This window comes from Leguminivora glycinivorella, chromosome Z (assembly GCF_023078275.1).
Source record: "Leguminivora glycinivorella isolate SPB_JAAS2020 chromosome Z, LegGlyc_1.1, whole genome shotgun sequence".
Classification (NCBI taxonomy): Eukaryota; Metazoa; Arthropoda; class Insecta; order Lepidoptera; family Tortricidae; genus Leguminivora; species Leguminivora glycinivorella.
Window position 1 is genome coordinate 31,058,655 of NC_062998.1, and position 26,050 is coordinate 31,084,704.

General features: G+C 36.3%; 1 protein-coding gene across 2 annotated transcripts in view; it reads left to right on the plus strand.

The window, feature by feature from the left end:
- The window catches only part of LOC125241398 (protein bric-a-brac 1-like), a 312,087-nt gene that overhangs the window by 28,606 nt on the left and 257,431 nt on the right, over window positions 1–26,050 (plus strand). For both annotated transcript variants that reach the window (XM_048149863.1, XM_048149864.1), the window contains exon 2: window positions 18,619–19,318. In XM_048149863.1, the coding sequence (XP_048005820.1) occupies window positions 18,644–19,318 (675 nt within the window). In that variant the 5' untranslated portion in view covers window positions 18,619–18,643. The remainder of the gene's footprint in view (window positions 1–18,618; window positions 19,319–26,050) is intronic.

Below are 26,050 nucleotides of genomic sequence, written 5' to 3' on the forward strand. Positions count from 1 at the left end.
TCTAACTTTTGAACCATATGTTTAAAAAATATGAAAAAAATCACAAAAGTAGAACTTTATAAAGACTTTCTAGGAAAATTGTTCTGAACTTGTTAGGTTTAATAGTTTTTGAGAAAAATACGGAAAACTACGGAACCCTACACTGAGCGTGGCCCGACACGCTCTTGGCCGGTTTTTTCTAAGATGTACCCTCGATGTAAGAAAAAATTAAAAGTATTTAATCTTAAAATCACAACTCAAGGGATGCCTTTTAGAACCCTTTGAAATGCTATTATATTATAATATTTACTTGATATGTATACAAGTGTTACATAAATAAGTGGAATTAAAAACGAGCTTTTAATAATTCTAATAAAATAGGTAAAGCTTGTATGATAACTACCTATATTATTATTCCCATCTAGAGCTTACCAACTTCTGAACTAATAATATACAACACTAAAGAGACACCTAATTTGCGTACAATACAGATAAGGGGTGTTAGTTTATTTATTTATTTATTTTTTATTCACCTGCTGGCGTATTATGCTTCCAATTTTATCACTTATCCACGTGGATAAGACATCTGTCACTCTCACACTGACTTACTTGCCAAAGCGTGACGGATACTTTACTTTATCCACATAGATAAGTGATAAAATTGGAAGCATTACGTCGGCAGCAATCATTTATGGAGTGGATCAGAAGGTAGGTCCTAAAAAGGAACTTTTAGAATTGGGGTAACCACAAAAAGTGTCAAATAAACCTCAGAAAATCTCAAGAAACAGCCAATATTCATAAAACTGTCTTTACGATATTGAGTTTCCCTCAAAAGTTGCTCCGTATGATCTTCATTTTCCCCATATAAATTATTGAGATGATTGATTAAATGTCTCGTTTAACTTCAAACTTGGGTAAATCCATTCTGCTATAAGCACAGAGAACCTCCTATAGAGTAGCAGTCTTGTATATTTTGTTCGCGATACGAGTCACCAGTGTTTGGGGTGCGAGGAGCGGGCGGGGAATGTGTTAAGCGCGCTGTGATTGGCCGTTTCAAGGACGGCGGGCAGTCGCGCCAGATGAAAAGGGACAGAAGTATGACTGTCCCTCTACCAGGGTTGGGCAGTATTTCAAATACATGTATTTGAAATACTCGTTTAAAATACAAATACGTATTTTGTATTTGTATTTCAAATACTGCTTGGTTAAGTATTTTGTATTTAATATTTCAAATACCTAGATACATGTATTTAGTATTTTGTATTTGAAATACTCAAGGCTATAAAATACATTTGCACAAAATACATTTCTGAATAGTTTTTAACTGTGTGATAGTTTGATAGTCCCTTTAGGAGACTGTGGTATATTAAAAACGACAACACTGTCAAGTGTCAACGTCAAATGTCACTGTCACTACTGTCAGCAACAAGTGTCACATCACTTTGGTAGTTGATTTCGCGGTACTGTGTTCATGACATTTTTGTTACTACTGCCACTACTCTGGATACATTTACTCACCAACTACACGGAACTTATCGGACAATATTTTTAGGAATTTGGTTTTTATGAAAGGGAATTCTTTATTCAATTCATAAAAACTAAGTTTCAGTAACAAAACACGTTACATTGTATATATCTAACAAGTCAATTGGGCATTTTTAAAAAATTGGGACCCAAAATTAGTGTAAGTTGTTAACAAAAATTAACTCGATGTCAGTTTTGTGACAACAATTAAGAATAAAATTCGTCTAAAACCCAACTTTTTTCATCACTCATAGTTTATGTAATTAACAGAAAAGCCATATTTTTTTTTTAAATTTCATGCTTAATTGTCGTCACAAAACTGACATCGAGTTAATTTTTGTTAACAACTTACTAATTTTGGGTCCCAATTTTTGAAAATGCCTAATTACAGGTCATTGCTAAACCAAGTCATGCAACATGTTAATATTAAGCTTATAAAATAAAGTATATTGATATTCATATAAGAAGTATATACATTATTTTTCATCAGTAAATTAATAGGCTACTTGACCCTTTTTCAAAGTATGTCTTATATTATTAATTACTGTCTAATTAAACGAAAAAAAATAGTACCATATTTTATTACGACTTAAAAACCCGCAAAAAAATAATTTAAAGTTTACTTTTACGTGATCAGGCAAAAACAACATCAGCCATATTAATCTATAGAATATCTATGACATGACGTCAGTATATTTAGAAAAAATATTTCACATTGTCACACCCGTCAAGAACTATGAATTTTAATACAATAGAGGTTGCTTCTATGGAGATCAGATTACTACCTCTAATTTCCATAGTTGATCTGAATTATGTGACGTCACTCTATTGCCAACACCGTTTTCGGAGTCCATAATTAAAAAAAAATATACACACATCTTTAATTAAAAATACGCAGTCATCACGCACTTTTAATGCCCGCAAGCTATAAATATTGATTTCTTAAGTCAAATACTACAGAAAACAATAACTTGATGTGCTAAATTCGATACGAGTCTAGTAGCCTATTAATTAAATAGAAGGGGTGACATTGAAAGAAACGTTTAAGTTTATTTTTAAATTCTGTGCATGCCTACCTATAAGTATTGTCCGTTAATTTCATAAGTAGACCCTGTTATCTTGGCGCGTTGATATCGTTTTTACATTGAATGTTTTTTTTTTTCACCACACCAACTGTTGAACTCTCTCTGTTCTTCGAAAACAGATAGCAAAATTGCAATTTAATTTATACAAATTTTAACTTGATGTCTTAAGCTTGCTGGTAGAATTTACCTATAAATGAAATATAATTTTGTTAAATATGATATCAAATCATAATATTAATCCCATCTAACTTAGGATATGATATCCTGGATATCAAGTTTAAATTTATATGAAATTATTATACTTTTGAACTGCAAAATCGTACAATTTTCTCATCCGTAAACCTTTACCAGATGGTGTGGTCAAAAGTATTTTGTATTTTAAATACATTTTTAGAAACGCTATATTTTGTATTTGGTATTTGAAATACATTTTTTTAAACACTATATTTTGTATTTTGTATTTGAAATACCCGTCACTAAAGTATTTAGTATTTTATATTTGAAATACATTTCCAAATGTAATTTGTATTTTGTATTTGAAATACTATTGGCCAGTATTTTGCCCAACCCTGCCCTCTACTGACGCGTAAGTGGCCAATGTAAGTTGACCTATGCCGGCTCTGAATAAATTATAAATATGACTGTAGCAGAGTGACGTTTAGGAACGCACTCTTTAAATGTCATATCTGTGGCTGTCACTTTTGACAGCTCTCTTGCTAGCCAGCCACGGTGACGCATGGATGTCGCACCAAACACCTAAATGTACTAATATTAATTAAGTTAAGTAATTCTTAAAATAAATACCAGTTTTCCACCATCAATTGTTTTAATCAAGAATACTACATGGCGCAGCCGTAACGGAAGAAACCTGACGAAGATTAAACAAGATTAAGGGGACCACGTGCCGGACGGACATACATCATGGGCGAAGAAGACAAGGAAGTGAAAGAAGAGCTTGGACAACTAAGAGTCGACAACATTGCGGTTGAATATAAAATGCCGGCGAGTCTAAATTTAGATGATATTGATAACTGCTGGCCGCAATGGCAAAAATTTAAACTGTCATTTAAAAACTTTATATTGGCAGCGGGCTTTGAAAGGTTGTCGGAAGCTCGAAAAGCTGCGATTTTAATTAATTGCATAGGCCAGCAGGCCCAGGACTTATACTTCAACGTGTTAAGAGACGAAAACAAAGTCATAGCTAAGGTCGATCATCCAAAAAGTTTTGTGAGTAACTTAGTTGTAATCGAAAAGAAAAATGGCTCACTTAGAATTTGTCTTGACCCAAAAGATTTAAATCAGGTACTAATAAGAGAACATCATTTAATACCAACCTTAGACGAAATTGTTCCCAGATTAAGTAATAAGAAAATATTCTCAGTATTAGACTTGTCAGATGGGTTTTACAATATTAAGTTAACAGAAAGTTCAAGTGATTTGTGCACTTTTAATAGCCCTTTCGGATGTTACAAGTTTTTAAGATGCCCCTTTGGCATTTCAGTAGCCCCAGAGGTTTTCCAAAGATACAGCGAGTCTGCCTTTGGAGACATTCCGGGTGTTATTGTTTATTGCGATGATCTCTTAATATGTGCCGATACCGAGCAGGAACATGATGCAATATTAGACAAGGTATTGAGTAGAGCTAAGGAACATAATGTTCGCTTTAACAAAGACAAATTTCAGTACAAATTAAAAGAAGTCAAATATTTTGGCCACATTTTTTCAGACCAAGGTATGCAAATTGATCCGGATAGAGTCACTGCCATTATTAATATGAAGAGTCCTAAAAATAAAAAAGAATTACAAATTTTTCTCGGCATGGTTAATTACTTGAGAAAATTCATACCTCACTTGGCTGATATTGCATCCCCACTGCAGTTATTATTAAAGAAAAATGTTGATTGGATTTGGACGGAAGTTCATGAAAAAGTGTATGCTAATATTAAAAATAAAATTAGTGAAGCTCCAGTGCTACAAAATTTTGATGATAAGCTCCCTATTACAATCCAATGTGACGCATCAAAAGATGGCCTTGGATGTTGCCTATTGCAGCAAGGCAAACCTGTTTGCTTTGCTTCAAGAAGCCTGACACCTTCCGAACGCAATTTTTCACAAATAGAGAAGGAATTGCTAAGCGTTGTGTGGAGCACACATAAATTTCACTACTTTATATATGGTCGTAAAATCACAGTTGTAAATGATCACAAACCTCTTGAAAGTCTTTTGAAAAAACACATTCATGAAGTCCCGTCTCCCAGACTGCAAAGATTAAAATTAAAACTATTAAAATATGATTTAGATTTCAAATATTTACAAGGAAAATTAATGTTCATTGCTGACTTGCTATCACGCTCCTATTTGACTTCCAATGATAACACAGATGAATCGTATATGTACGAGGTTATTCATAGTGTAGGACTAGCACAAAACTTAGAATGTACTGAAGAGCAAAAAACAATGTTAATTAATGAAAGTGCAGCTGATAGTGAGTTAGACATATTAAGAGACTTTATACAAAATGGTTGGCCTACTAATAATAAAAATATTCCTAATGGGTTGCATGACTATCATAAATTACGAGGTGAACTTTCAGTAGATAACAGTCTAGTATTTCTTAATGACAGACTAATTGTTCCTAAAAGCTTAAGAGCATCATTTTTGAAGACATTGCACGAAGGTCACATAGGTATGACAAAAATGAAGCAGCTTGCTAGAAAATTGTATTATTGGCCACATATTGATTCACATGTTGAAGAATTTGTTAAACGATGTTTTCCTTGTCAGACACATCAAAATAATAACATAAAGGAGCCTTTACTCCCACATAAAGTACCTTCATTGCCCTTTGCGAAGATAGCCACGGATATTATGGATTTTAAAACCAAAAGTTACCTCGTAGTTTACGATTACTACTCGAAATGGCTAGATATCAAATATATACGTAATAAAAGTGCTAAGAGTACTATTGAGGCATTAACTGACATATTTTCTAATTTTGGTTTTCCTAAAGAAATTGTCTCTGATCATGTACCTTTTGATTCCAAAGAATGTAGAGACTTTGCTCGTGATAATGGATTTGTTTTCACGTACACTAGCCCTAGGTACCCAAAGTCGAACGGATTGGCGGAACGGGGGGTGCAGGTTGCCAGAAAGATCTTAACTAAGTGTCATGAAGACAAAACAGATTATAGACTAGCACTACTTAATTATCGAGCCTCACCTGTATCTGGCACAAACCTGTCTCCGTCTGAGTTAATGTTAAATAGAAATTTGAAAACAAAATTAATAGTAAATAGACAATACCTGCAACCAAAAATAAATTATAGTGTACACCAAGAGTTTGACAGGACGAGAAGTAGAAACATTAGAAATTATAACAAAACAAGTCGGTATAAAAGTCCATTTGTAGTCGGCCAATCAATATGGTTTAAGAAAGACCCAAATAAAAATATTTGGCTTGAAGGAAAAATTGTTAGTAGTAATGGTAATAGAGCATATAGTGTAGTTGATAAGAATAATGTAATTTATGACCGAACCTCTTTTCACATTAGACCTTAGCTGTGCTGGGTGCCTCACCGGACTCTACAGTTGGGTCTGCCACAATCGGTCGAATGTGGAGTTTATATGTAAGTTTACCAAGTGTCTTGTGTGATAATAGTGTTATGTAGAGTACTTTCCCCTGAAAGGGGAAGAAAAAGAATGTAAGAGTGCAAATGTAAAATGTTGATCTCAATGATAAGATTTAGATAACCCTAAAGTTCCTGTTAACATAGTATTTATTGTAGTAGTTCTGTGTAACATTCTCTAAATGTAACTCACTGTATTGATAAGTTGCTTTACCAAACTTATATGTCAGTTATGTATAACATTAACTTGTAATTTGATATATTATGATACAAAGTTTACTTGGCTTGCCAAGATTGAAATTGTAATTATGTATAACTCTAACTTCTTATGATAAATGTAGTTAACTGTACTTAGAGTACTTCATCTTTGCAAAATCACATCGTAGTTCTGTATATTGATCTTCTTTCCAAAAGGGGATGATGTAGCAGAGTGACGTTTAGGAACGCACTCTTTAAATGTCATATCTGTGGCTGTCACTTTTGACAGCTCTCTTGCTAGCCAGCCACGGTGACGCATGGATGTCGCACCAAACACCTAAATGTACTAATATTAATGACTTATTTGTGGAATGTAATGCCGTCTGTTTTTAAATTTGAGCTTCTTGTTACCTTTCCACACCATTTCACACTACAGGTGGACATCTTTAAGGCATCAAAATACCCTTTTCCAATTTTTTAGTGCGAAAAACACGCGCTGCTTTCGGGTCTGTTACTTGGTCGATACTGATCGGGCACGGCGAGCGCCCGCGCTTATATCAGTGCAAATACTAGGAAGGCTGGCGACGGCGAGTCGTCTTGTAATGGATGTCTATAGGGGTTGGTCTGTGGCTATAAGGTTCATTATCTTTCATATCATATTATATTTTTTTCCCCTCACTAGCTCGGAAACACGTGTTTTGTCCTTTAATACCAGCGGGTAAAAACGCATTTTATCCACTAGTGGGTAAAGTAATTTGACCTTGAATAAAGTCAGATTAACTGCTTTAAAATTTATAAAAGTAGGTGAATCTAGTAATAAAGATGATTTACCATCTGTGGAACTACTGGAAGCAGTGATATACGCATTTTTTGCGTTGTAGTTTCCTCGCTATAGTAAGGGGAAAAGTTTTGTGTTACACTCGGGTGCAAATGTATTTTACTCCTCGTGTGTTAAAAAACTCGCAAGTTCAGGATTCTATTCGCGAACCACTCGCTTCGCTCGTGGTTCAACTATAGAATCCTTTCACTTGCTCGTTTTTCAATTCCACACTCGGCGTTAAAATACAACTTTGCCCCCTTGTATAACAAATAACTATTATATACTCAACCTTAAAGCAGAATGGATTTACTCAAGTTTGAATTTAAGCGACACAAATATCGTATATAATAAATAATAGTAAGATGTCTATATGTATTTACAAATACAGCCAAATGCAATATGGGTGTACAAAAATAGCTCTTAATGTCTTAATTCGTCGATATGACAGTCATGGAACATATCTTTAATTTTGACCAATGTTTAAACATCAATATTTGTACAATTGACTGTACGTAGGTTATTTATAAGAATAATAATGTTACTTAATTGAAACTACATTCAAGGATTAAACAATATTTATATCGGAGTGTTTTAAGCAGTATTTATTTTGTTAACAAAGGCCCCTCGTACGAATAGGTGGCTACAGTTTTTAGTCAAACACGGTACAACTGTGTTCTCGGAACTATTTTATGTTACAAGCTATTTCTTTAACTGTAGTCATAACAAGAAAGCATCTTACAGACAGAGGAGTTGGAAGTTATTTGGGGAACAGTTTATTTTTTAAATTCCGTTTTGTGGTCAAGTGAGAAGATGAGATTGAGCTATGTAGTTTTGTTACCATTCGTGTGTAGGTGCATACATAATATAATATATTTAAGTATGTATTATCATTGTTTTTACTGTTTTCGTTCATACATTCGTAAAGATTTTTTAAATACAGTCGACATTAAATATGCACATCGGAGCAGACAAATTTTACACAATATTCGCACACAAATATGGGAACAAGCCTTAATAGGCTAGTTTCCTACTAGTCAAATCAGCTTCTTTTTAAGAACTGTCAAAACGATATTTTAATTTCTAATATGGAATTAATATGAAATTCTGAGAAGTGAACTCACTTACTTTTATATATTTCTATTTGACTTATTAAATATAAATTATGTTTTAAAAAAACTACTGTCCATAATATGTTGTCCATATTTCCTTCTAATTATTTGGTGCTTTATTTCGTGCACTGCATATAATATTTTATTTTAAGTATGTATAGGAAACTATTAGTTATTGTCAGGACAGGACGTTAAAGTGCCTGTTCCGGCAATAGGCCAGTTTCCTATACTTAAAATAAAATATTTTATGCACGGCACTGAATAAAACACCAAATAATTAAAAGGAAAATATGGACAGTGTTTATTTTTAAACATAATTTATATTCATAATAAGTCAAAGAGAAAGATATTAAATAAATGAATTGACCGTGACCTCACTCCTCACGATTTCATATTAATTCCATATTAGCAAAATCGTTTCGATAGTTCTTAAAAAGAAGCTGTTTTGACTAGTAGAAAACTAGCTAGTGTTGTGAGATTTGGCAGCTCCGATAGATACCTAATACCTGACGGCGACTGTACCTACTACGATTTATGAAATTTGGTAGATAAGAGAGATTTTGCATGAGTACCGTAAAAAGCAGGATTGTTTTTATCCCAAAGTGTATCCTTCTAAATAATTTTAATTCATTTATTTATTTATTTCAATAAACTTATTCTCAACGCTTTATTTTTTTTCGCCAAACTGTGGGTACGCAGTTAATGAAAACGTGGGGAATAAAGAGAACATAAATATGTGACCAATTAGGAGGCACACTCAAAGGTTCTGACAGATGGCGCCACCTTATTAGTCCATTGCACAGATAAATAATTTCATACGTGAGAGCGAGAAGATGATTTTTTTTCTTTCGCGCACATATAAATGACAGTGACATGCCGTGACAGTCTTGCACAGGCGCCGCCTGGCGGGATGACATGTCAGTGTGCCTCCTCATTAAGATGAACTCTACTCTACTCTTCATCTTTGATTTAGTTCAAATTACACCCTTACCCCCTTATTCATAAACGTTCACTAAAATTATCAAGCCGATAAAGTTCGTTTGTCCCTTTCCGACGCATTGGTGTGATAGAAAGGGACAAACGAACTTTATCGGCTTCATAACTTTAGTGAACGTTTATTATGAATAAGGGGGTTAGTCTCTGTATGGACTGGTATTTATTTATTTATTTATTATTTATTTATTTATTATTGTTCGGAGAACCAACAGCTATTAATACAGAAAGGTTAACTTAATTAGGTTACAAAAAGCCAATTACAGGTTCCCACCAATAGTAACATACTGCGAGTTATTAGGTGGTTTACACTATCACATTGCAATACTAAGCAACCTACTTAATCTAACTAGATTTTAAACAAAACTTTATAGTTAAATGAACATACTGTACACAATAGATTCAATAAATAAATGTAACGAAATGCAAATTATAGTCGATTTTTTTAAACCAATAATCTTAATTTTATTGCACTCATTAGTTGACAATGCCTAGGCGGTGCTGCCATCGTCTTGCACCCGGCTAATAAAAATATTTTCTTATGTGCACCTTGTAATAGTTATGATATTGATGACAATCTGTAGGTTTAAGCATTAGCAGCTACTTATTATTAGTTTATTACTCGTAGTAGCTACCATACTTACCAACTTAATCATTCACTAATATTACAGTCAAGGTATTACAGTAAACTGCCATAAAGAATGCACATCGGTCTTTGTAAAGAGACAACGTCACATAAGCAAGACAAAGACAACGCTCTACGTAGACTGCATTCTTTATGGCCGTTTACTGTAGGGTGCATTGGGGTAATTTCGAAGGTCGTCTTATTTCGAAAGTCACATAAAAATCACCATTATTTCCACCATATCAAATTTCTCCTTTCGAAATTACCCGAGCATTTCTGTGCTTCGAAATTACCCTAATGCACCCTAAATATAGATGCGGAAAAAGTGCCAATGATATGTACACGCGACTTTGTTGCGTACCTATGTGATAAGGTTGTGGATTGGATACATATTTTAGGCACTTTGTCTGAATCTATATTTAATACCAATCTGAATCCTAGGCCACTGTAGAACCCTTTTACAGTAAAAGTCAAACTGACTTTTATAGCAAATAAAGGACGGTGTCAAGACGGCAGGGTTCTAGAGAGGCCTAGAGAGAGTGGTTGACTGTACAACAAGCGCGGATCCAGCTTCGTGCCCAGGGGGGGGTCACGTGGTAAAGGCCCAGGCCTCCCCGGGGGAGTCACGTGGTCTATTTATATGGCCATCCTAGGCTCCAGGGCGGGGGGGGGTCATGACCCCCATGACCCCCCCCCCTGGATCCGCGCATGCTGTACAAACTTAAAATTGCATAGGTTTTGTTTTTTATTTATCAGCATTACAATAGGCTAGTTAGCCTATACCTAAAATAAAATATTTTATGCAGTGCACGAAATAAAGCACCAAATAATTAGAAGAAATATATGGACAGTAGTTATGTTTAAACATAATTTCTATTTAATAAATAAAAGAGAAAGATATAAAGTAAATTAATTGACCGTGACGTCACTGCTCACTATTTCATACTAATTCCATATTTAGCAAATCGTTTTAAGCTGATTTGACTAGTAGGAAACTAGCCTGTTTGGTACAGCATTATTGTTGGACAATGCGCTGTAAAAGAGTTGACATAATTGTTGTTAATAAAACAGTTAGGTATTTGTTTTACAAGAGTGTAAATCTGTTGTTTATTTAACTGCACGTGCCAATAATATAAGTGCACGAAGGTTAAACAAATTGCCTAAGAGTGAAACACAAAAAAATTCACACACCAACACGAACAAAATAGGTACTAAATCTAATCCATCGATTTATCTATTCACTCTTTATGATTCAAAATCATCATTTTATTGGTAAAATCTACCAGTCAGCTAAAGATATCGAGTTAAAATTAGTATGAAATTACTTTGCACTCCTGTGGATAAAATGCAATTTTGCTATATGTTTTCGAATAGCAAAGAGAGCTTTTACCAGTTGGTGAGGTGAAAAATAATTTTCTCAAACATTCAATGAAATATTGTCTTTACGTTCCTTAAAATGGGCTGGGAAGTATCGCTTTTTGAGCGCAACAACTCGAGAGGACTGTAAAGGGATTTCATATTATTTTTTAGACCTAGGCCTGCAAAGTAACTTTTTTTTAATTTCGACAATATTTTTTATTTCATTGTATGTTTGAGAAAAGCACTATACATGCCTCGGCGTGAAAACGGATTCCGGCCTCGTATCCCTATCCGGCCTCGCTCGCACGCTCGCTCGGCCGTATATACCCACTTGGCCGGAAATCCTCATTTTCCCGGCCTCTGATGTAATGTACTATTTCTCAAACATGGTATGAAATATTGATGTTATGTGCCTTATAATTGGCAGCGAAGTATGACGTTGCAGGTGCGGCTAGGACGATTGATAGATAATGGAATTTCATACAAACCTTGCAGGCCAAGGCCGGCAAAGTCTTCTTTTTTAATTTCCAAACACAGATAATTGTGACATAACATCCAGGTATTTAGCCAATTAAAAAAAAACTATAAGGGGCTTTATAGACGTGCCGACTGCAACTGGTACGGGCCCTAGACAATATTTGATTTTGGGTGCGTTTTCATACAAAAAAAAAATCGTTTTTTTTTAATTTTTTGTTTTTTATAGGCGTATACGGGGTATTAAAGGCCAACGAAAATTCGATTATTTTTGCGCTACGACGCACCGTTTAGGAGATACAGCCATCCAAAGTTACTATTTTTAGTAGACTTTATTTATTTCATACCATGTTTGAGAAAAGCACTATACATACCTCGGCGGGAAATGGGGTTGCCCGCCTCAGACCTATCCGATCCGACCTCAGGTCTATATGTCTTCGGCCGGCAACCCCATTTGTCCCGGCCTCTGTAGTAATGTACTATTATTGACTTTCAGTTCTAAGTTTTTTTATGTTAAGATGGTTGCTTTACAGTCTTAGTGCGTTTTCACATTATCCGATCCGATATCGGATGTAGGACCGATATCTCATACATTTAAGCCGCCATCTTTACTTTTTGCGTTTGAAATCCTTCCGACATCCGATATCGGATTAATCGGATCAGATAATGTGAAAACGCACGTAGGTGTGTAAGGCTGTATGAGATTCTTTCAATGTGCGTTTTAGACCTTAGTTCATCATATTTTTCTCCTCTCGAACCAAAAGTCTCACGTTTCGAATAGTCTCATGCAAGATTCATAATTGTGTCGGTTCCAAGCACAAAGTCCCACTTTGGTCGCTTGCCATAAGGGTGCTTTGACAGTTTATTCATAAGGATACAAGACTCCTTTGACTAGACTATAACACAATTTATCCCTTAATTGGGCGTATGGAGTATATTTCTTATCCTATTTTAAACTTTATCTATCTTTATCATTAGTCACGTATAAAAATTGTTGACATACCTACTTATGCCCACAATTAAGGATTATGGCCATTTGGAGATATTTATTTTGTGATTTACTTATAGAAGCAGAGAAGCTTTACGACTTATAAAAACTCCTCTTTCAAAAGTACCTTCCACCTTAAGAAAGACAACTTAAAGCCGAAAATAACACTAAAAAGCCTTTTTGTTTATTTTATACATGGTTACAACCTGTTTTTTAACCCCCGACGCAAAAACGAAGTGTTATAAGTTTGACGTGTATGTCTGTCTGTCTGTCTGTCTCTCTGTCTGTCTGTCTGTCTGTTTGTCTGTCTGTCTGTCTGTCTGTCTGTCTGTCTGTCTGTCTGTCTGTCTGTCTGTCTGTTTGTCTGTCTGTCTGTCTGTCTGTCTGTCTGTCTGTCTGTCTGTCTGTCTGTCTGTCTGTCTGTCTGTCTGTCTGTGTGTGTGTCTGTCTGTGGCATCGTAGCTCTCGAACGGATGAACCGATTTTGATTTAGTTTTGTTTTGTCTGAGTTCTGAGCTGAGTTAGTCGGGAGTGTTCTTAGCCATGTTTCATGAAAATCGGTCCACTAGGTCGCGGTCGGGGGTTTTTCAAAATTTTAATTTTGTGGTTAGGTTAGGTTATTCTGAATTCCGTTACCTGGAAACGTTCTTTAGGCCACATACAATTAATTTATCTAAGAAACATGTGTCCTTATCTCTAACTGTCATTCAAAAAGTAACTTTTATGACTGAACATGTCAATCACAACATTTAGATACTACTTCCTAAAGGCCGGTGTAAACATTGGACCAGCCCTTAGGGCCAACGTGTAGAGAGCTACTTGGCCGTACTTAGTTTGACAGTTGGCGCCAACGCTGGCTGGCCAGCCGAATGGTGTCGGCTTTTGTCCACACATCAAAGAATCCTGGCGCACTTGGTCAACAGTGTTCACATGTTAGCGCCTTATTCAGATTGCTTATTTTTATTCGTCAAGACAGTAAGGTACAGCGGGACAAATCTCGACTGGGGGACAATTGTAACTAATCCAATTTTTCCATTATTACACTATAATGTTGAGTTCTACATGTATCCACTAAGCACGCCTACCGTATATAACCGGTGAACAAGCATTGTAAAACATGGAAAAAATGGACCCGTTACATTTGCCCCCCAGTCGAGATTTGAATCTTAGACTACGATATAGCACCTTAGTCTAAGATTCATGAAAATACATTCGAGTGACAACCAACTTATTACAGCTTTAGGGCCTTATAAATAATTTATGAAGGTCTCAATAATATACAATAGGGAAAATAATGATTTCGACCGTAGCGTATAGCTAATAAAATCTTGGTTGCGATACTTGCGATTAGGTTTAGGATATTATTAAACATAGAATATAAATAACATTTTTTTTTAATTATAGTAGGCATTTTGCCCCATAGATATATGGGGTAAAATGTCAGTAGGTAAACATTAGTTACTGAGATGCAGCTACAAATATAAAAACACCATGTTTTACATGATTTCTACTGAATTCATTTCGACTGAGTAGCGCATAAACTCGTATACGATTCTCGCATATGTGTTTTGTTTACACGGAGACATACAAATATCAAAGGCGAGGCGATTATCGCCCTCTCTCGTGCGATATCGTACTCATAGTTTACATGATACGATATTTTTTCTCGTACTTCGATAATCGTACGTTCGAGGCGAGAAACTCGTACCATCTAAATGGGGCTTTATTGTCATCAATAACAACTTAAATTTCATAACAATGGAGAGTTGTAAGAAAATTTCAATATCCTGATCTTTGCAGGATAGTATTGACAAAAAAATAGGATTGACGTGACGTTTATTAATATGAGTATGAGTCAGATATTTAACTATTTAGGCAATTTTGTTGCGAATGAGTATTACCAAACCTTTTCCATTCCACGACCGTCTCTTATCAAGAGCCAATACACAGAATTATCGGTTCTGGTGAACGTAAACAGCCACATTTCGGATTCGGTACTTTGGCCCAAGGGACTGGCCCAATAGCTTGGCCCAATGCTTACAGCGACCTTGTATGTATTTTTGAGATATACTGCCAGAGACTTGAGATTGACTCTATTAAGTGTTATGTTATTCTAAAGGTTTTCTCACACACAATAACAAACTCATCACATAGGTATTTTTAGCTGAACCACATAATATAGTAAGTACCTAATTACAAGGCTGAACGTCATACATACATACATTCACACATACATTCACGCCTGTATCCCATAAAGGGGTAGGCAGAGCACATGAAACTGCTAAAAGTCTCAGTGCCACTCTTGGCAATTAAAGGGTTGAAAGGAAACGAAAATCAACGTCAACTGGGGTTTATCTCGAAAACTTCTATTACTATCGATTCTTTGTGTGGTCGCAGTACCACAGTATTAGCACAGTAGGTATAATAAAGAGTATTATTACTATCGTACAGTATGGCTACTCCCGCTCCCCGCTGAAAGTGCCGCCTACCCCCTCTCGGTTACCTCACAGTTACCGCCTGTCAAAAACGCGACCAGTCGACCTGTCATATTTTATTCATACAATCTTGGTACGCGTTCAATTACACTAGTTTATAATGTGTGCTAGGAACGCGCCTCTTTCATATATTTGATCGCCAGTGTCCGAGGTGTGGTAGGGGAAGGTTGCTATCACTGGACCACTCAACTTCGCTGCTCTATAATTTATAGATTTTACGTCAAAAAATAAAACTAGTTTGAGAAGTTTCGATTCGTGACATCTATTTATGAATTACCTTATTCACAATAAAAAAGCATAATAAATTGAGAGAAAAATCGTAAAAAGGTTTAAGTAAAAATTATGAATTACCTTATTCACAATAAAAAAGCATAATAAATTGAGAGAAAAATCGTAAAAAGGTTTAAGTAAAAATCGTAGTAAGCTGTTGCCTTCTTTGGACCAGAGTTGCCATCATTGGACCACAAAGTCGCGATCAATGGACTTAGGAAATTTAGACCAATGGTCCAATCCAGGAAACTTATAGAAATCAACAAAAAATAAATTTTGTAATGAAATATTTTTTAATCAAGTTTTACAATAAAAAAAAAAATATATATATATATATATATATTATTTTCATATGTACAGTTTTTTCTTACATACTGTCTATTTGCGCACGGCTGAAGTAGGTACTATTAATCATTCTAAAAAAAAGTTGTCATGATTGGACCGGTCCGATGATAGAACATACATGTGGTCCATTGATAGCAACTAGGTATCATATCAGAAATAAAATTATTAAAAAATAGAACAAATTGCTGGAAACTGTTGTTTTAAATTTGTTCATTAATAAATGTTTAAGCATTATGCGTCAACACACAAATTCAATTGCAAATGTATTAATACTTTCGTGATTTTATTCCGTCGCGTAATTTAACTTCTACAGCGCTCGAAACACACTTGGACGCATCTCTCTTTTCCGGGATGCGAGGCGCTACTGAGGTTACAGGATGGCCCAAGGTGAGTCCTAAGGTCACCTTGTACCTTACTGGATTCCGTCTAGCACGATTAGATTCTGAAGTATTTAAGTGGTCCAATCAAGGCGCTGGTCCAATGATCGCAACCTTCCCCCATTAGTGTAGCGAATAGGTACTCGCAGTTCTAATCTGTGATAATACCATAGATTAAATTCGAACCATAAATCTATGTCAAAAGTGGCCATCTACAAGTATAATCGAAAGCTACAAGACATTTTTTTTGTGGCGCCATCTATGTGTGGTGTGGTGTATGCGCGTTCTTAGGCGGTCGCATTTTAATGTATGGGATGGTATGATCTTCTTATATTTAATGTATGGTAATACCTACCTACCTACCTACCTAACCTAGGTACTTAACAACAACAATTAGTTTTCATTACACAGTTCTTATGTAGGTAACCAAATCTACCTAGGTAAGTATCTAATTTACTTTTCGGGCAGTTTATTATGTGCAATAGTTATACAGTTAATTGAATTTATTTCCGTGTTTTATACAGGGTGTTTGGCACATGAACCGACTACATTTGAAGGGGGGGGGGGGTGTCATTTCCTTCCATTTCGTCCTTGGAACCATGGTGCTACGAGCCATGGTTCTAAAGATACGGTTTTTTTTTTTTTTATTCCTAAATAATCCAAAATGTGATATTCGAAGCCCCATATCTAACGTTTTTTGTGGTGTGTTAAATGCATAATTTGTTTCATAGTCTTACAAATTACAGCATAAAATGAACACTTGGGCCTTTTTTCGTCGATTCGATTCGAAATTCGTCCCATTCTGCTTTCGTCACCTATTTCTTCATTCGTCACTTTCGTCAGTACCTATGCTTTATCGGCTTTGTTGATCCTATGAGTTTGCCTATTTATTTAGAGTTATTCGTTTTTCGTCTTATTCTAAGTAGGTAGGTACCTAAAGACCTATGACTAAGAAAAACATACATTAAACAACGAAAATGTCGCGAGAAAATTATAACGAAATATAGTACTATACAAAAATATACGATACAAGTGCGTAAAAAAGGAAGTTCGAAACGAGTGGCGATAAATTTACTTTGCGAAACGAATTTCCTTTTCAGACGGGTATCGTACGACGTTTTTCAGTACAGATGGGCCTCCGAAGTTTCAACCTGGCATATAATGAACCAGTTCTCGCACAAGTGCGTAAAAAAACACCATCTGTACTGAAAATGATATTTATTATACATATTTATATGAAGAAAGTGAAGAGCGCCCCAAACGCTAACTTACTAGAATTATTTTTACAATTTTTCCGTGATGTTCACGCAAGCAACTAAACCTCATAATATAACCTAACCACAAAATTAAAAATTTGAAAAAAACCCCGATTGCGACATAGAAGACCGATTTTCATAAAACATGGCTAAGAACACTCCCGATTAACTCAGCTTTCAAACAAAAAAAAACTGAATCGAAATCGGTTCATCCGTTCGGGAGCTATGATGCCACAGACAGACACACACACATACAGACAGACAGACACACACACAGACAGACGCGTCAAAGTTATAACACCCCGTCGTTTTTGCGTCGGGGCTTAAAAATACAAACAACTCATAAATGTTCAAAGACTATAACGTAAGTGACGAATGGAAAATGGGTGACGAAAGCAGAAAATAATGGTACGAATTTAACTAAGAACTCGAATAGGACGATCCAATTTTTTCCAACTGTGTTCAACCTGGGTATTCAAACAAAACCTTAGTAAATTATTACGTAGGTAAACACTAAACGTTCCTTAAGAATTAGGTATACCTACTCTATAAATAGGTGAAAACCGAATGAAAATTTGATCAGTAGATAGGTAGTTTTTAAGTTTAACGGAAGACAAATTGTTTTATAAGGTTTCAGTGATTAGTAATAATTATAGTGATTAATTAAAACAACATTATTTTCTACCTACATTTCGTAGTCCTTATATCATATGATATGATTACTTATTACAAAATCTTTAAAAAAAGATATTCAATCAATGCACAATGAAAAATTAATAAATTAGTGTGTTTCGATATAATTATGAATTAAATCGTTTAGTTGTTTGAGTGCATGCACGCAATAATGACGTTCTGTCGAACGTAGGCAGCGTAGAGTGCATCGTGCGCGCGCGCCGCTGCGCGGGCGATCGATGGCGGGGCGCGGGGCGCAGAGCGGGGGCGTGGCGGCGGAGGCGGCGCGCGCTCGCCATTGGCCTGCCGGCACCCACGCGCTCCGCCCCCTCGGCGCCGTCGCCCGCTAAACCCGCTCAGTGCCTCGCGTGCCGTCGCATGTTGCGCACGTATCGTGCATTCTAATTTCGCGTAACATTGCAGATGCGAGTTCGACACTGATAGAAAAATGCCCGCCGAGGACGAACCCGGGGCGGCGATGGAGGGCCGCGAAACCGCCGATGGGTCTCCCCAGCAGTTTTGCTTGAGATGGAACAATTACCAAAGCAACCTCGCCAACTGCTTCGACCAGCTTCTTCAGACGGAATCTTTCGTGGACGTCACCCTCGCTTGCGAGGGACAGAGCCTGAAAGCGCACAAAGTGGTCCTGTCCGCCTGCAGCCCGTATTTCCAGACGCTCTTCATGGACAATCCATGCCGGCACCCCATTATAATAATGCGCGACATAAAGTACTGCGATCTGAAGGCGGTCGTGGACTTCATGTACCGCGGTGAAATAAACGTGTCGCAGGATCAGATCACGGCGCTACTGAAGGTGGCGGAGACGTTGAAGATCAGGGGTCTGACGGACGTGAGCGGGGAGCACGCGGTGCTGCGGCCGGGCGGGCCGGAGAGGGCGCCCAAGAGGCCCGTGAGCCGCGAGGGGGAGTCCCCGGCGAAGGTCCGGCGCCGGTCCCTGGAGCGCAGCCCGGGCCCGAGCCCGCGCCGCTCGCCCAGCACGCCGGCCGACCTGCTGGCCGAGCACGCGGCGCACGCGGCCGCGCCCGCGCCGCCGGCGCCGCTGCTGCCCGACGACGTCGACATCCGCCCCGGCATCGCCGAGATGATCCGCGAGGAGGAACGGGTGAGTCACAACACACTTCTTATTCCGCTCCATCTACCACTTGGACCATACCCTATCGTTACTTAAATTCTAAAAAAACAATTAATATTTGTACCTGCAGAATCAGCCTCACCTGAAAAGAAAATTATTTGGGCCCTTAAATTTGGCATTAATTAAATAATTACTATTTGAACGCTCTCTATATTGAAATTAGTTAAAACTAAATAAATACCTACCTACCTAGTTTTAATTACTTCAACTTTCCATAAATTGCTACAAATAAATTAAAATAGTATGCAAATGAAATTCATTATCCTTAGATAACTTATGAAAATTAAAGTAGTTGAAGTCTATCTAAAAATAAATAGTGAGCAACATCTATAGATAAGTATGTGAAGAGAAGGGTTCTGTAGAAGGGTTTATTCGGTGAGGTTGAGTAGGTAAGGAGCGAAACGCGATGTTGGGCAGCGGCGCGACTCGCGCCCCTCGCCTCCCCTCGCCAGGTGCTCGCTAAATGCCACCAGGAATGCCTGTAAAAAGAGGTAAGTTGTAACGGATAAACTTAATTAGGGTTGAATTATAAACAGTTGCAACAAAGTAGCCACTGCGAGTCATTTGGATGAAACAATTTATTAACCATTCTACCTTTTAAGGCCACAAGTGGGAAAACAACTTGTAATAATATGTTAAAAAAGATCGTCTTTACATTTAATGTAACACGAGGCGACGTCGACGCAGTGTTTTTGTTTCATAGAGGGTTTTGCTGCGGGAGCGCAAGCGGCGCGCTCCCGCCGCCGCTCAATGGATGGCCGTTTAGCCTTGTAACAAGCCAAAATGTGGGAGCATTGGTGAAGGAATTAGTTGCTACACCTGCCTACTTTGTTTAATTGCTACCAATAAAAAATCTAAATTTCTAAATAAATATTATTGATCAAAAAGCGCGAAAATATATTGATAAATTTACTTGAAGAAAATTAGAACAGGATCGACATTTAATTATGTATATGAATAGTTAAGGCCAAATGGTCCAGCATACCTACATACATTACATATTTACGAGTACCTGATTATTTGAAATTCTAACATTATTTTACTTATCGAAAATGTTAAATCCATTTCACTATTAGTCACACTCTGAGGAAATAGGTATATAATTTTCATAATTTTGCACTATTTTCTTTTTACTTATTTAAATAATATCAAGTTTTTGAACCTTGCACCTCACCAATCCCACAAATAAGTTTCTTTAATTTTTGTAATGAGTCTAAAAAACATTTAAATTTTTATTAAAAACAGCGTATCTACAAGGGCAACGCGGAAAGAAAACAGCAGTTTATTTAGAAGTGCAATAACGATTTTTTTTCCACCCACGCTCTGAATGGGAGGGGTGATAGAGGAAACAACACTCTTGCCTCAGGGAGGTCACATATCGCTTTCTATCCGCTACATATAAAAATAAATAAGTGACTACCAAAAATGAAAATACCTTTTATGATCCGTTTTTATTAGAAATGGGCCGATTACGGACTTTGCCGAATACGAATATTTGGCCGAACATTCGGTTCAGCTGTTACCGAACCGAAAATTCGGCCGAATATTCCGTTGAGCCATATTTTAAATCCTGGCGTAGAGTTAAAAACGTTTCAATGACTGGCAATGGGTACACATTTATCTTACTCAGGCTCAGAAATTTTTTTTTTGTTTCTTAAGATACGTCATTTTATCGTTTGTACAAAATTATTGTAGTTTATATTTTAACGCATTTTTAACTCCCTTTGGAGTTCTTTAGACTGCTGAATGAAATAGGATGTCATTATGCGATGAATTACGAAACAACTTACGCTATTTATTTATTTTGTTTATTCGGTAAATATTCGGCAATGTAACCGAACTATTCGGCCGAATACGAACATTGAAAAACTTGCCGAATTTGCCGAATACCGAATATTTACCGAGTGTTCGGCCCATCTCTAGTTTTTAACCCCCAACGCAAAAACGAAGGGGTGTTATAAGTTTGACGTGTCTGTCAGTGTGTATGTCTGTCTGTCTGTTTGTCTGTCTGTCTGTCTGTCTGTCTGTCTGTGTGTGTGTCTGTCTGTGGCATCGTAGCTCTCGAACGGATGAACCGATTTTGATTTAGTTTTTTTTGTCTGAAAGCTGAGTTAGTCGGGAGTGTTTTTAGCCATGTTTCATGAAAATCGGTTCACTAGTTATGAACTTGAACAATATGCAGTCAGCATCAATAGTAGTAGATGATATTAACGTAGGTACCTATCTGACATCCTAAATATTTTTTCTAAATATTTACAAGCTTTTATTTAACTTGCCTTGTTTATTTGGGTTAGTTGGGTTGGAATGTTAGTTTGGGTCAAAACGAAGCTAAATTTGACCCACTTCCCGGTTTCTGATTGATCTGAAATTTTGCACACATATGTAAATCACGTGACAATGCAATATTATGGTATCATGGAGTTGATCTGCTGATGGAGCAGAAAGGTGGTCATAGGAACTCTGATATGAAACTTCGTATCCCCATCGAGTCCGGTTTTTAGACTTTATTAGACTTTAGGAAGGTACAGTCGGTGATAAACGCTTGTTCCAAAAAATATTTTTTTGCAAATAACTTATTTTTAGATTGATCTATACATTTCGCGGTCAGAATATAATCTAATACTCTAAATATATTGATATCTCTTTTTGTTTCAATGTTCTACACTTCTGAACCATTATACAGTGTTTTACGACCAAGCGGGCATTTATTAAAACCGAGAATAATACAATCCATTAACTACTCACGTGATTTGGATTTCCATAAAAGGCGATCTAAGTTTCTTTCTAAGCTTTGACATAAAATTAACAAACATTTCAATACGCTATGTAGACACAGCTACAGCTACTGAAAGGAAGTCAAAGATGTGTAAGCTAGCTACTGGAAGTATGTGAGTGGTTAGTATTTTTCTTGAGTATATCAGCAGAACTGTCAGAACGAATTCGTTTCGAGTGACGTCACGGTCAACGCACTCTATATATTTCCGTGGACTTATTAAATAGAAATTGGATTAAAAATTACTACTGTCCAAGTTTTTTTGTATAATTATCAGATAAAACATTTTTTAGAAACTCGATGTGCCGTGTTCAGCCTAAATTCGCAGCTATCAAATAAATGCCAATAATTTCAATGAAGACCGCATTTGTCAGCTAGATATATATTGGTAAGTTAATGATTGTCAGAATGTAATTGTTTTAATGTTATGTCTGATTAAATTTGGTAAATTTAATCAAATCCTAATTGCAGCGGCTATGCCAAACGCGTAATGATAGAAATATTAACTGATTGATTGAGTGTGTGTATTTAGATACTGCATCAGGGGATAACAAAAATTAAATATCGTTTGGTTCTATAGGTACTTACAGGTAAAGTTAATAGAAGTACATACTTGAACTTAACTGAAATAAGGTACAAGATAAACTGACTTATAAATGAGCAGAGGAGGCTATACAAATTTCATACAAATGTGATTGTGAATCGAACCTTTTGGCGTTGTCACTCACTTTTTCTATTCTTCTTTTGTAGGTACGAGCCTAAGGTACAGCGGGACAAATCTCGACTGGGGGACAAATGTAACTGGTCCATTTTTTCTATGTTTTACAATGTTTGCATTATTAAATAGAGTGTCCACCTGTTATACGAGTTATATGGTAGGCGTGTTCAGTGGATACATGTAGAACTCAACATCATTGTAAAAAATGGATTAGTTACAATGGCCCCCCAGTCGAGATTTGTCCCGCTGCACCTTATACTTTTTATGTTAATTTGTTTAAAATAAATAAAGCCCTTTGCAACTACTTCAATGTAGGCAGATGGGACTACCTGAATGTGACCTGACCTGAAATATTTCATTAAAATAAAAGAAACAACATTTTTTAGGATTTTTTTTCTTACTAATACTTAATTTTTTTTAAATATAAGGTATTTATTTTGTCAAGTTTTTATGTGTCATCGAGATCCTGACTCCTGCATGTGAATGGCACCCGGTGTGCTACGTACCTTAATTATGGTACATGTACCATTTTTAAAACTATATAAAATTTGAGGATGAGGTGAGGAGATGTGTAATGGGGCACCATACATTTTTCTTCGTGAAGTAGGCACTCAAAAACCGACTATACAGGAACACTAGGTCCTACAGTCAACCAAAATTTGAAACCTAGGTCTCTGTAAAACCTTTTCACAGTAAACGTCAAAGTTAATTCTATGGCAAATAAAGCACGGTGTCAATAAGACAGGGTTCTAGATACAGAACCGGTTGACCGTACACGTACACTGGCCCTTAGTATCAGATGTAGTAATAGTAAGTAGCAGGTCGCGAAGGGTTGCCCCCTTCCCCGCGCGGTCTCACGCTCGTAAAACTTTTCCCCCGCCGCCCCCTACGCAAAACTTTCTGCTCAGTATCGCATTACGTAATTAAATTTAGTTTTACTTTACTGTTAATGTGAAAGTTTATTTCTAATAATCTGTCTTGTCTTCCGACATATAACTATAACTGCACTTAACAAAACGCAATTTGTCAATAACACCATTAAATTAGGTAGGAATGAGAAAAACATAAAGCAAGCGTATTTTTAAACATACTACTCTTCTTCTCAAAATTATTGCATACTGAAAAAAATATTCGAAGACTTGTTCTTAAAAAAAGATCTTACAAAAATGTACCTACGTAACGTAGACACATTTTATATGGTAGGGCGAATTGCTGACTATTTTGTGTAAAATTAGCCCAAGAAAATCAAATTATATTCTGTCAAACAAGTCTGTCAGTAAACAAGAACTAAGAAAAATATAGGTATCCTTTTCTCTAGCACCCTAAAGAAAAGGATGCATATAGTTTTCTTTGTTCTTACCGTATTTACTGACAGACTTAGTTGACAGAGTATAAGTACTAACTTATTAAAAAAATTAAGTTAATTAGTTTTTTTTAATCGTTAGTTTGAGACATACCTAACATGTGTTCTACGACTTGTGTTTTCATGTTAAAGATGGTTGCTAGTGGGTTATTAAAAGGTTGCGTTTCATGATGATATGCATACGAAATTACGAATTTCATGATCTTGGTGAATGTGTTGTAATTGTCAGTCTTAAACCGTGACACCAAATACAGTCCAAGCTAATACTGGTTCCAGTTCACTAATCCTCTGTCGTCAACTTAAATTGAACTTATCGCATAAGACGTATTTACATATCAATAAAATTAATCCATCAAGTGCCCACGTAACTATCCCAACACGCCACGCACGCCATTTTCTTTTGAACAGTTCATACTCGTATCTCCATAAGTTTATCGTGCGGTTTAGTTAAGACAAACAAATGCATTATTAAGTATTGCGTAAATAGGCCAAATAATACCAGGTTTAACTAAGCAAATGCTGGCGAGTGCGTTTACTTTGCTACTATGCTGTTTACAAAGTTAAATCTCCTGGATTACGAGAGCTTTCATTTAAAATATTACTTGGTAGAAACACTAGCTATTGTTAACAGAGCGTTGTATAATTTTGTGTTTTGAGACCAAAACTAGGTCTTTCTGTTAACAAAAGGATATTGTTTCAGTACAATTACCTACGAAATCAACATAGATAAGTGAATGTTTGCATTATTCACGTGCTACATACACGTTTGTATAAGGTCAATTGTAATAGGCAGTTTAAAAGTTTTACGAGTGCACGCCTAGCCAACTTTTTGTGCTGTTTGTTCAGCCCAATCTACACTTACTATTTTACCGCCAACAAGAAATAACTACCTACCTACAAGTATTCATATTTCATACTTCATTAGGTAGTTTTGAAATCAATTAATACTAAATGTATTTATGAACAGAGTATCCCCGTTTAGGAATACAGGCGTGAGTAATGTATGTATGTAATTACAGATAATAGAAGATATGGTGTGTTTTACGTTTTCACACTATCCGACGTCGGAAGGATTTCAATGGAAAAAATCCAGGAAGGCGCCTGTAATGTATGGGATATCGGTCCTACATCCGATATCGGATCGGATAATGTGAAAACGCACTTATGGTCATCATAGCACTAGTAATCCTCGGAGTTGCAGGCGTCCCTATGCTACGGTGATTGCTTACCAACTGGCCCGTAGGCTTGTTTGTCACCAACTTAGTACGAATTTTTATAAATGTTTCTCGAAGAATGCTGTTTCGACTAAATATCAGAACAACTATACAGAGTGTAAACCTAATACCTAATACGTACGAACCTCTTAACGGTGGTGAGTATAGGATATCAAAAATGGAATTAGATAACTAACTACTTAAAATGAAATATTTTTTTTATCCATACAAATTAATTCGGCCCGCAACGTAATGCAAACACACTCGCGTTTAACGCTCGTTGACAGTTGTCATTGATTGTCATCGCAACCACGTTTACAGTACATTGCTGCTGGGAAATTTTTCAAAAATTCATTATGGGGTGAAAATTAAGAGTAACTCAAAAACACTTCTTAATTAATGATAACAATATTGAATTTTATACCTACACGGGAAGCATGGTCGCGCGATAGACGATAAAATATCAGGCCGTCCCTATCGCACTTACAAATAGTGCGATAGGGACGCCCTATTTTATCGTCTAGACCATGCTTTTGGTTTCATTTATCGCCCTTATTAGGTTTACGCGCTGTATAAATCTTTTTATTTTATATTTAGTTTTGTGTGCATTGTTTTACTTTCATATAGGTAGGTA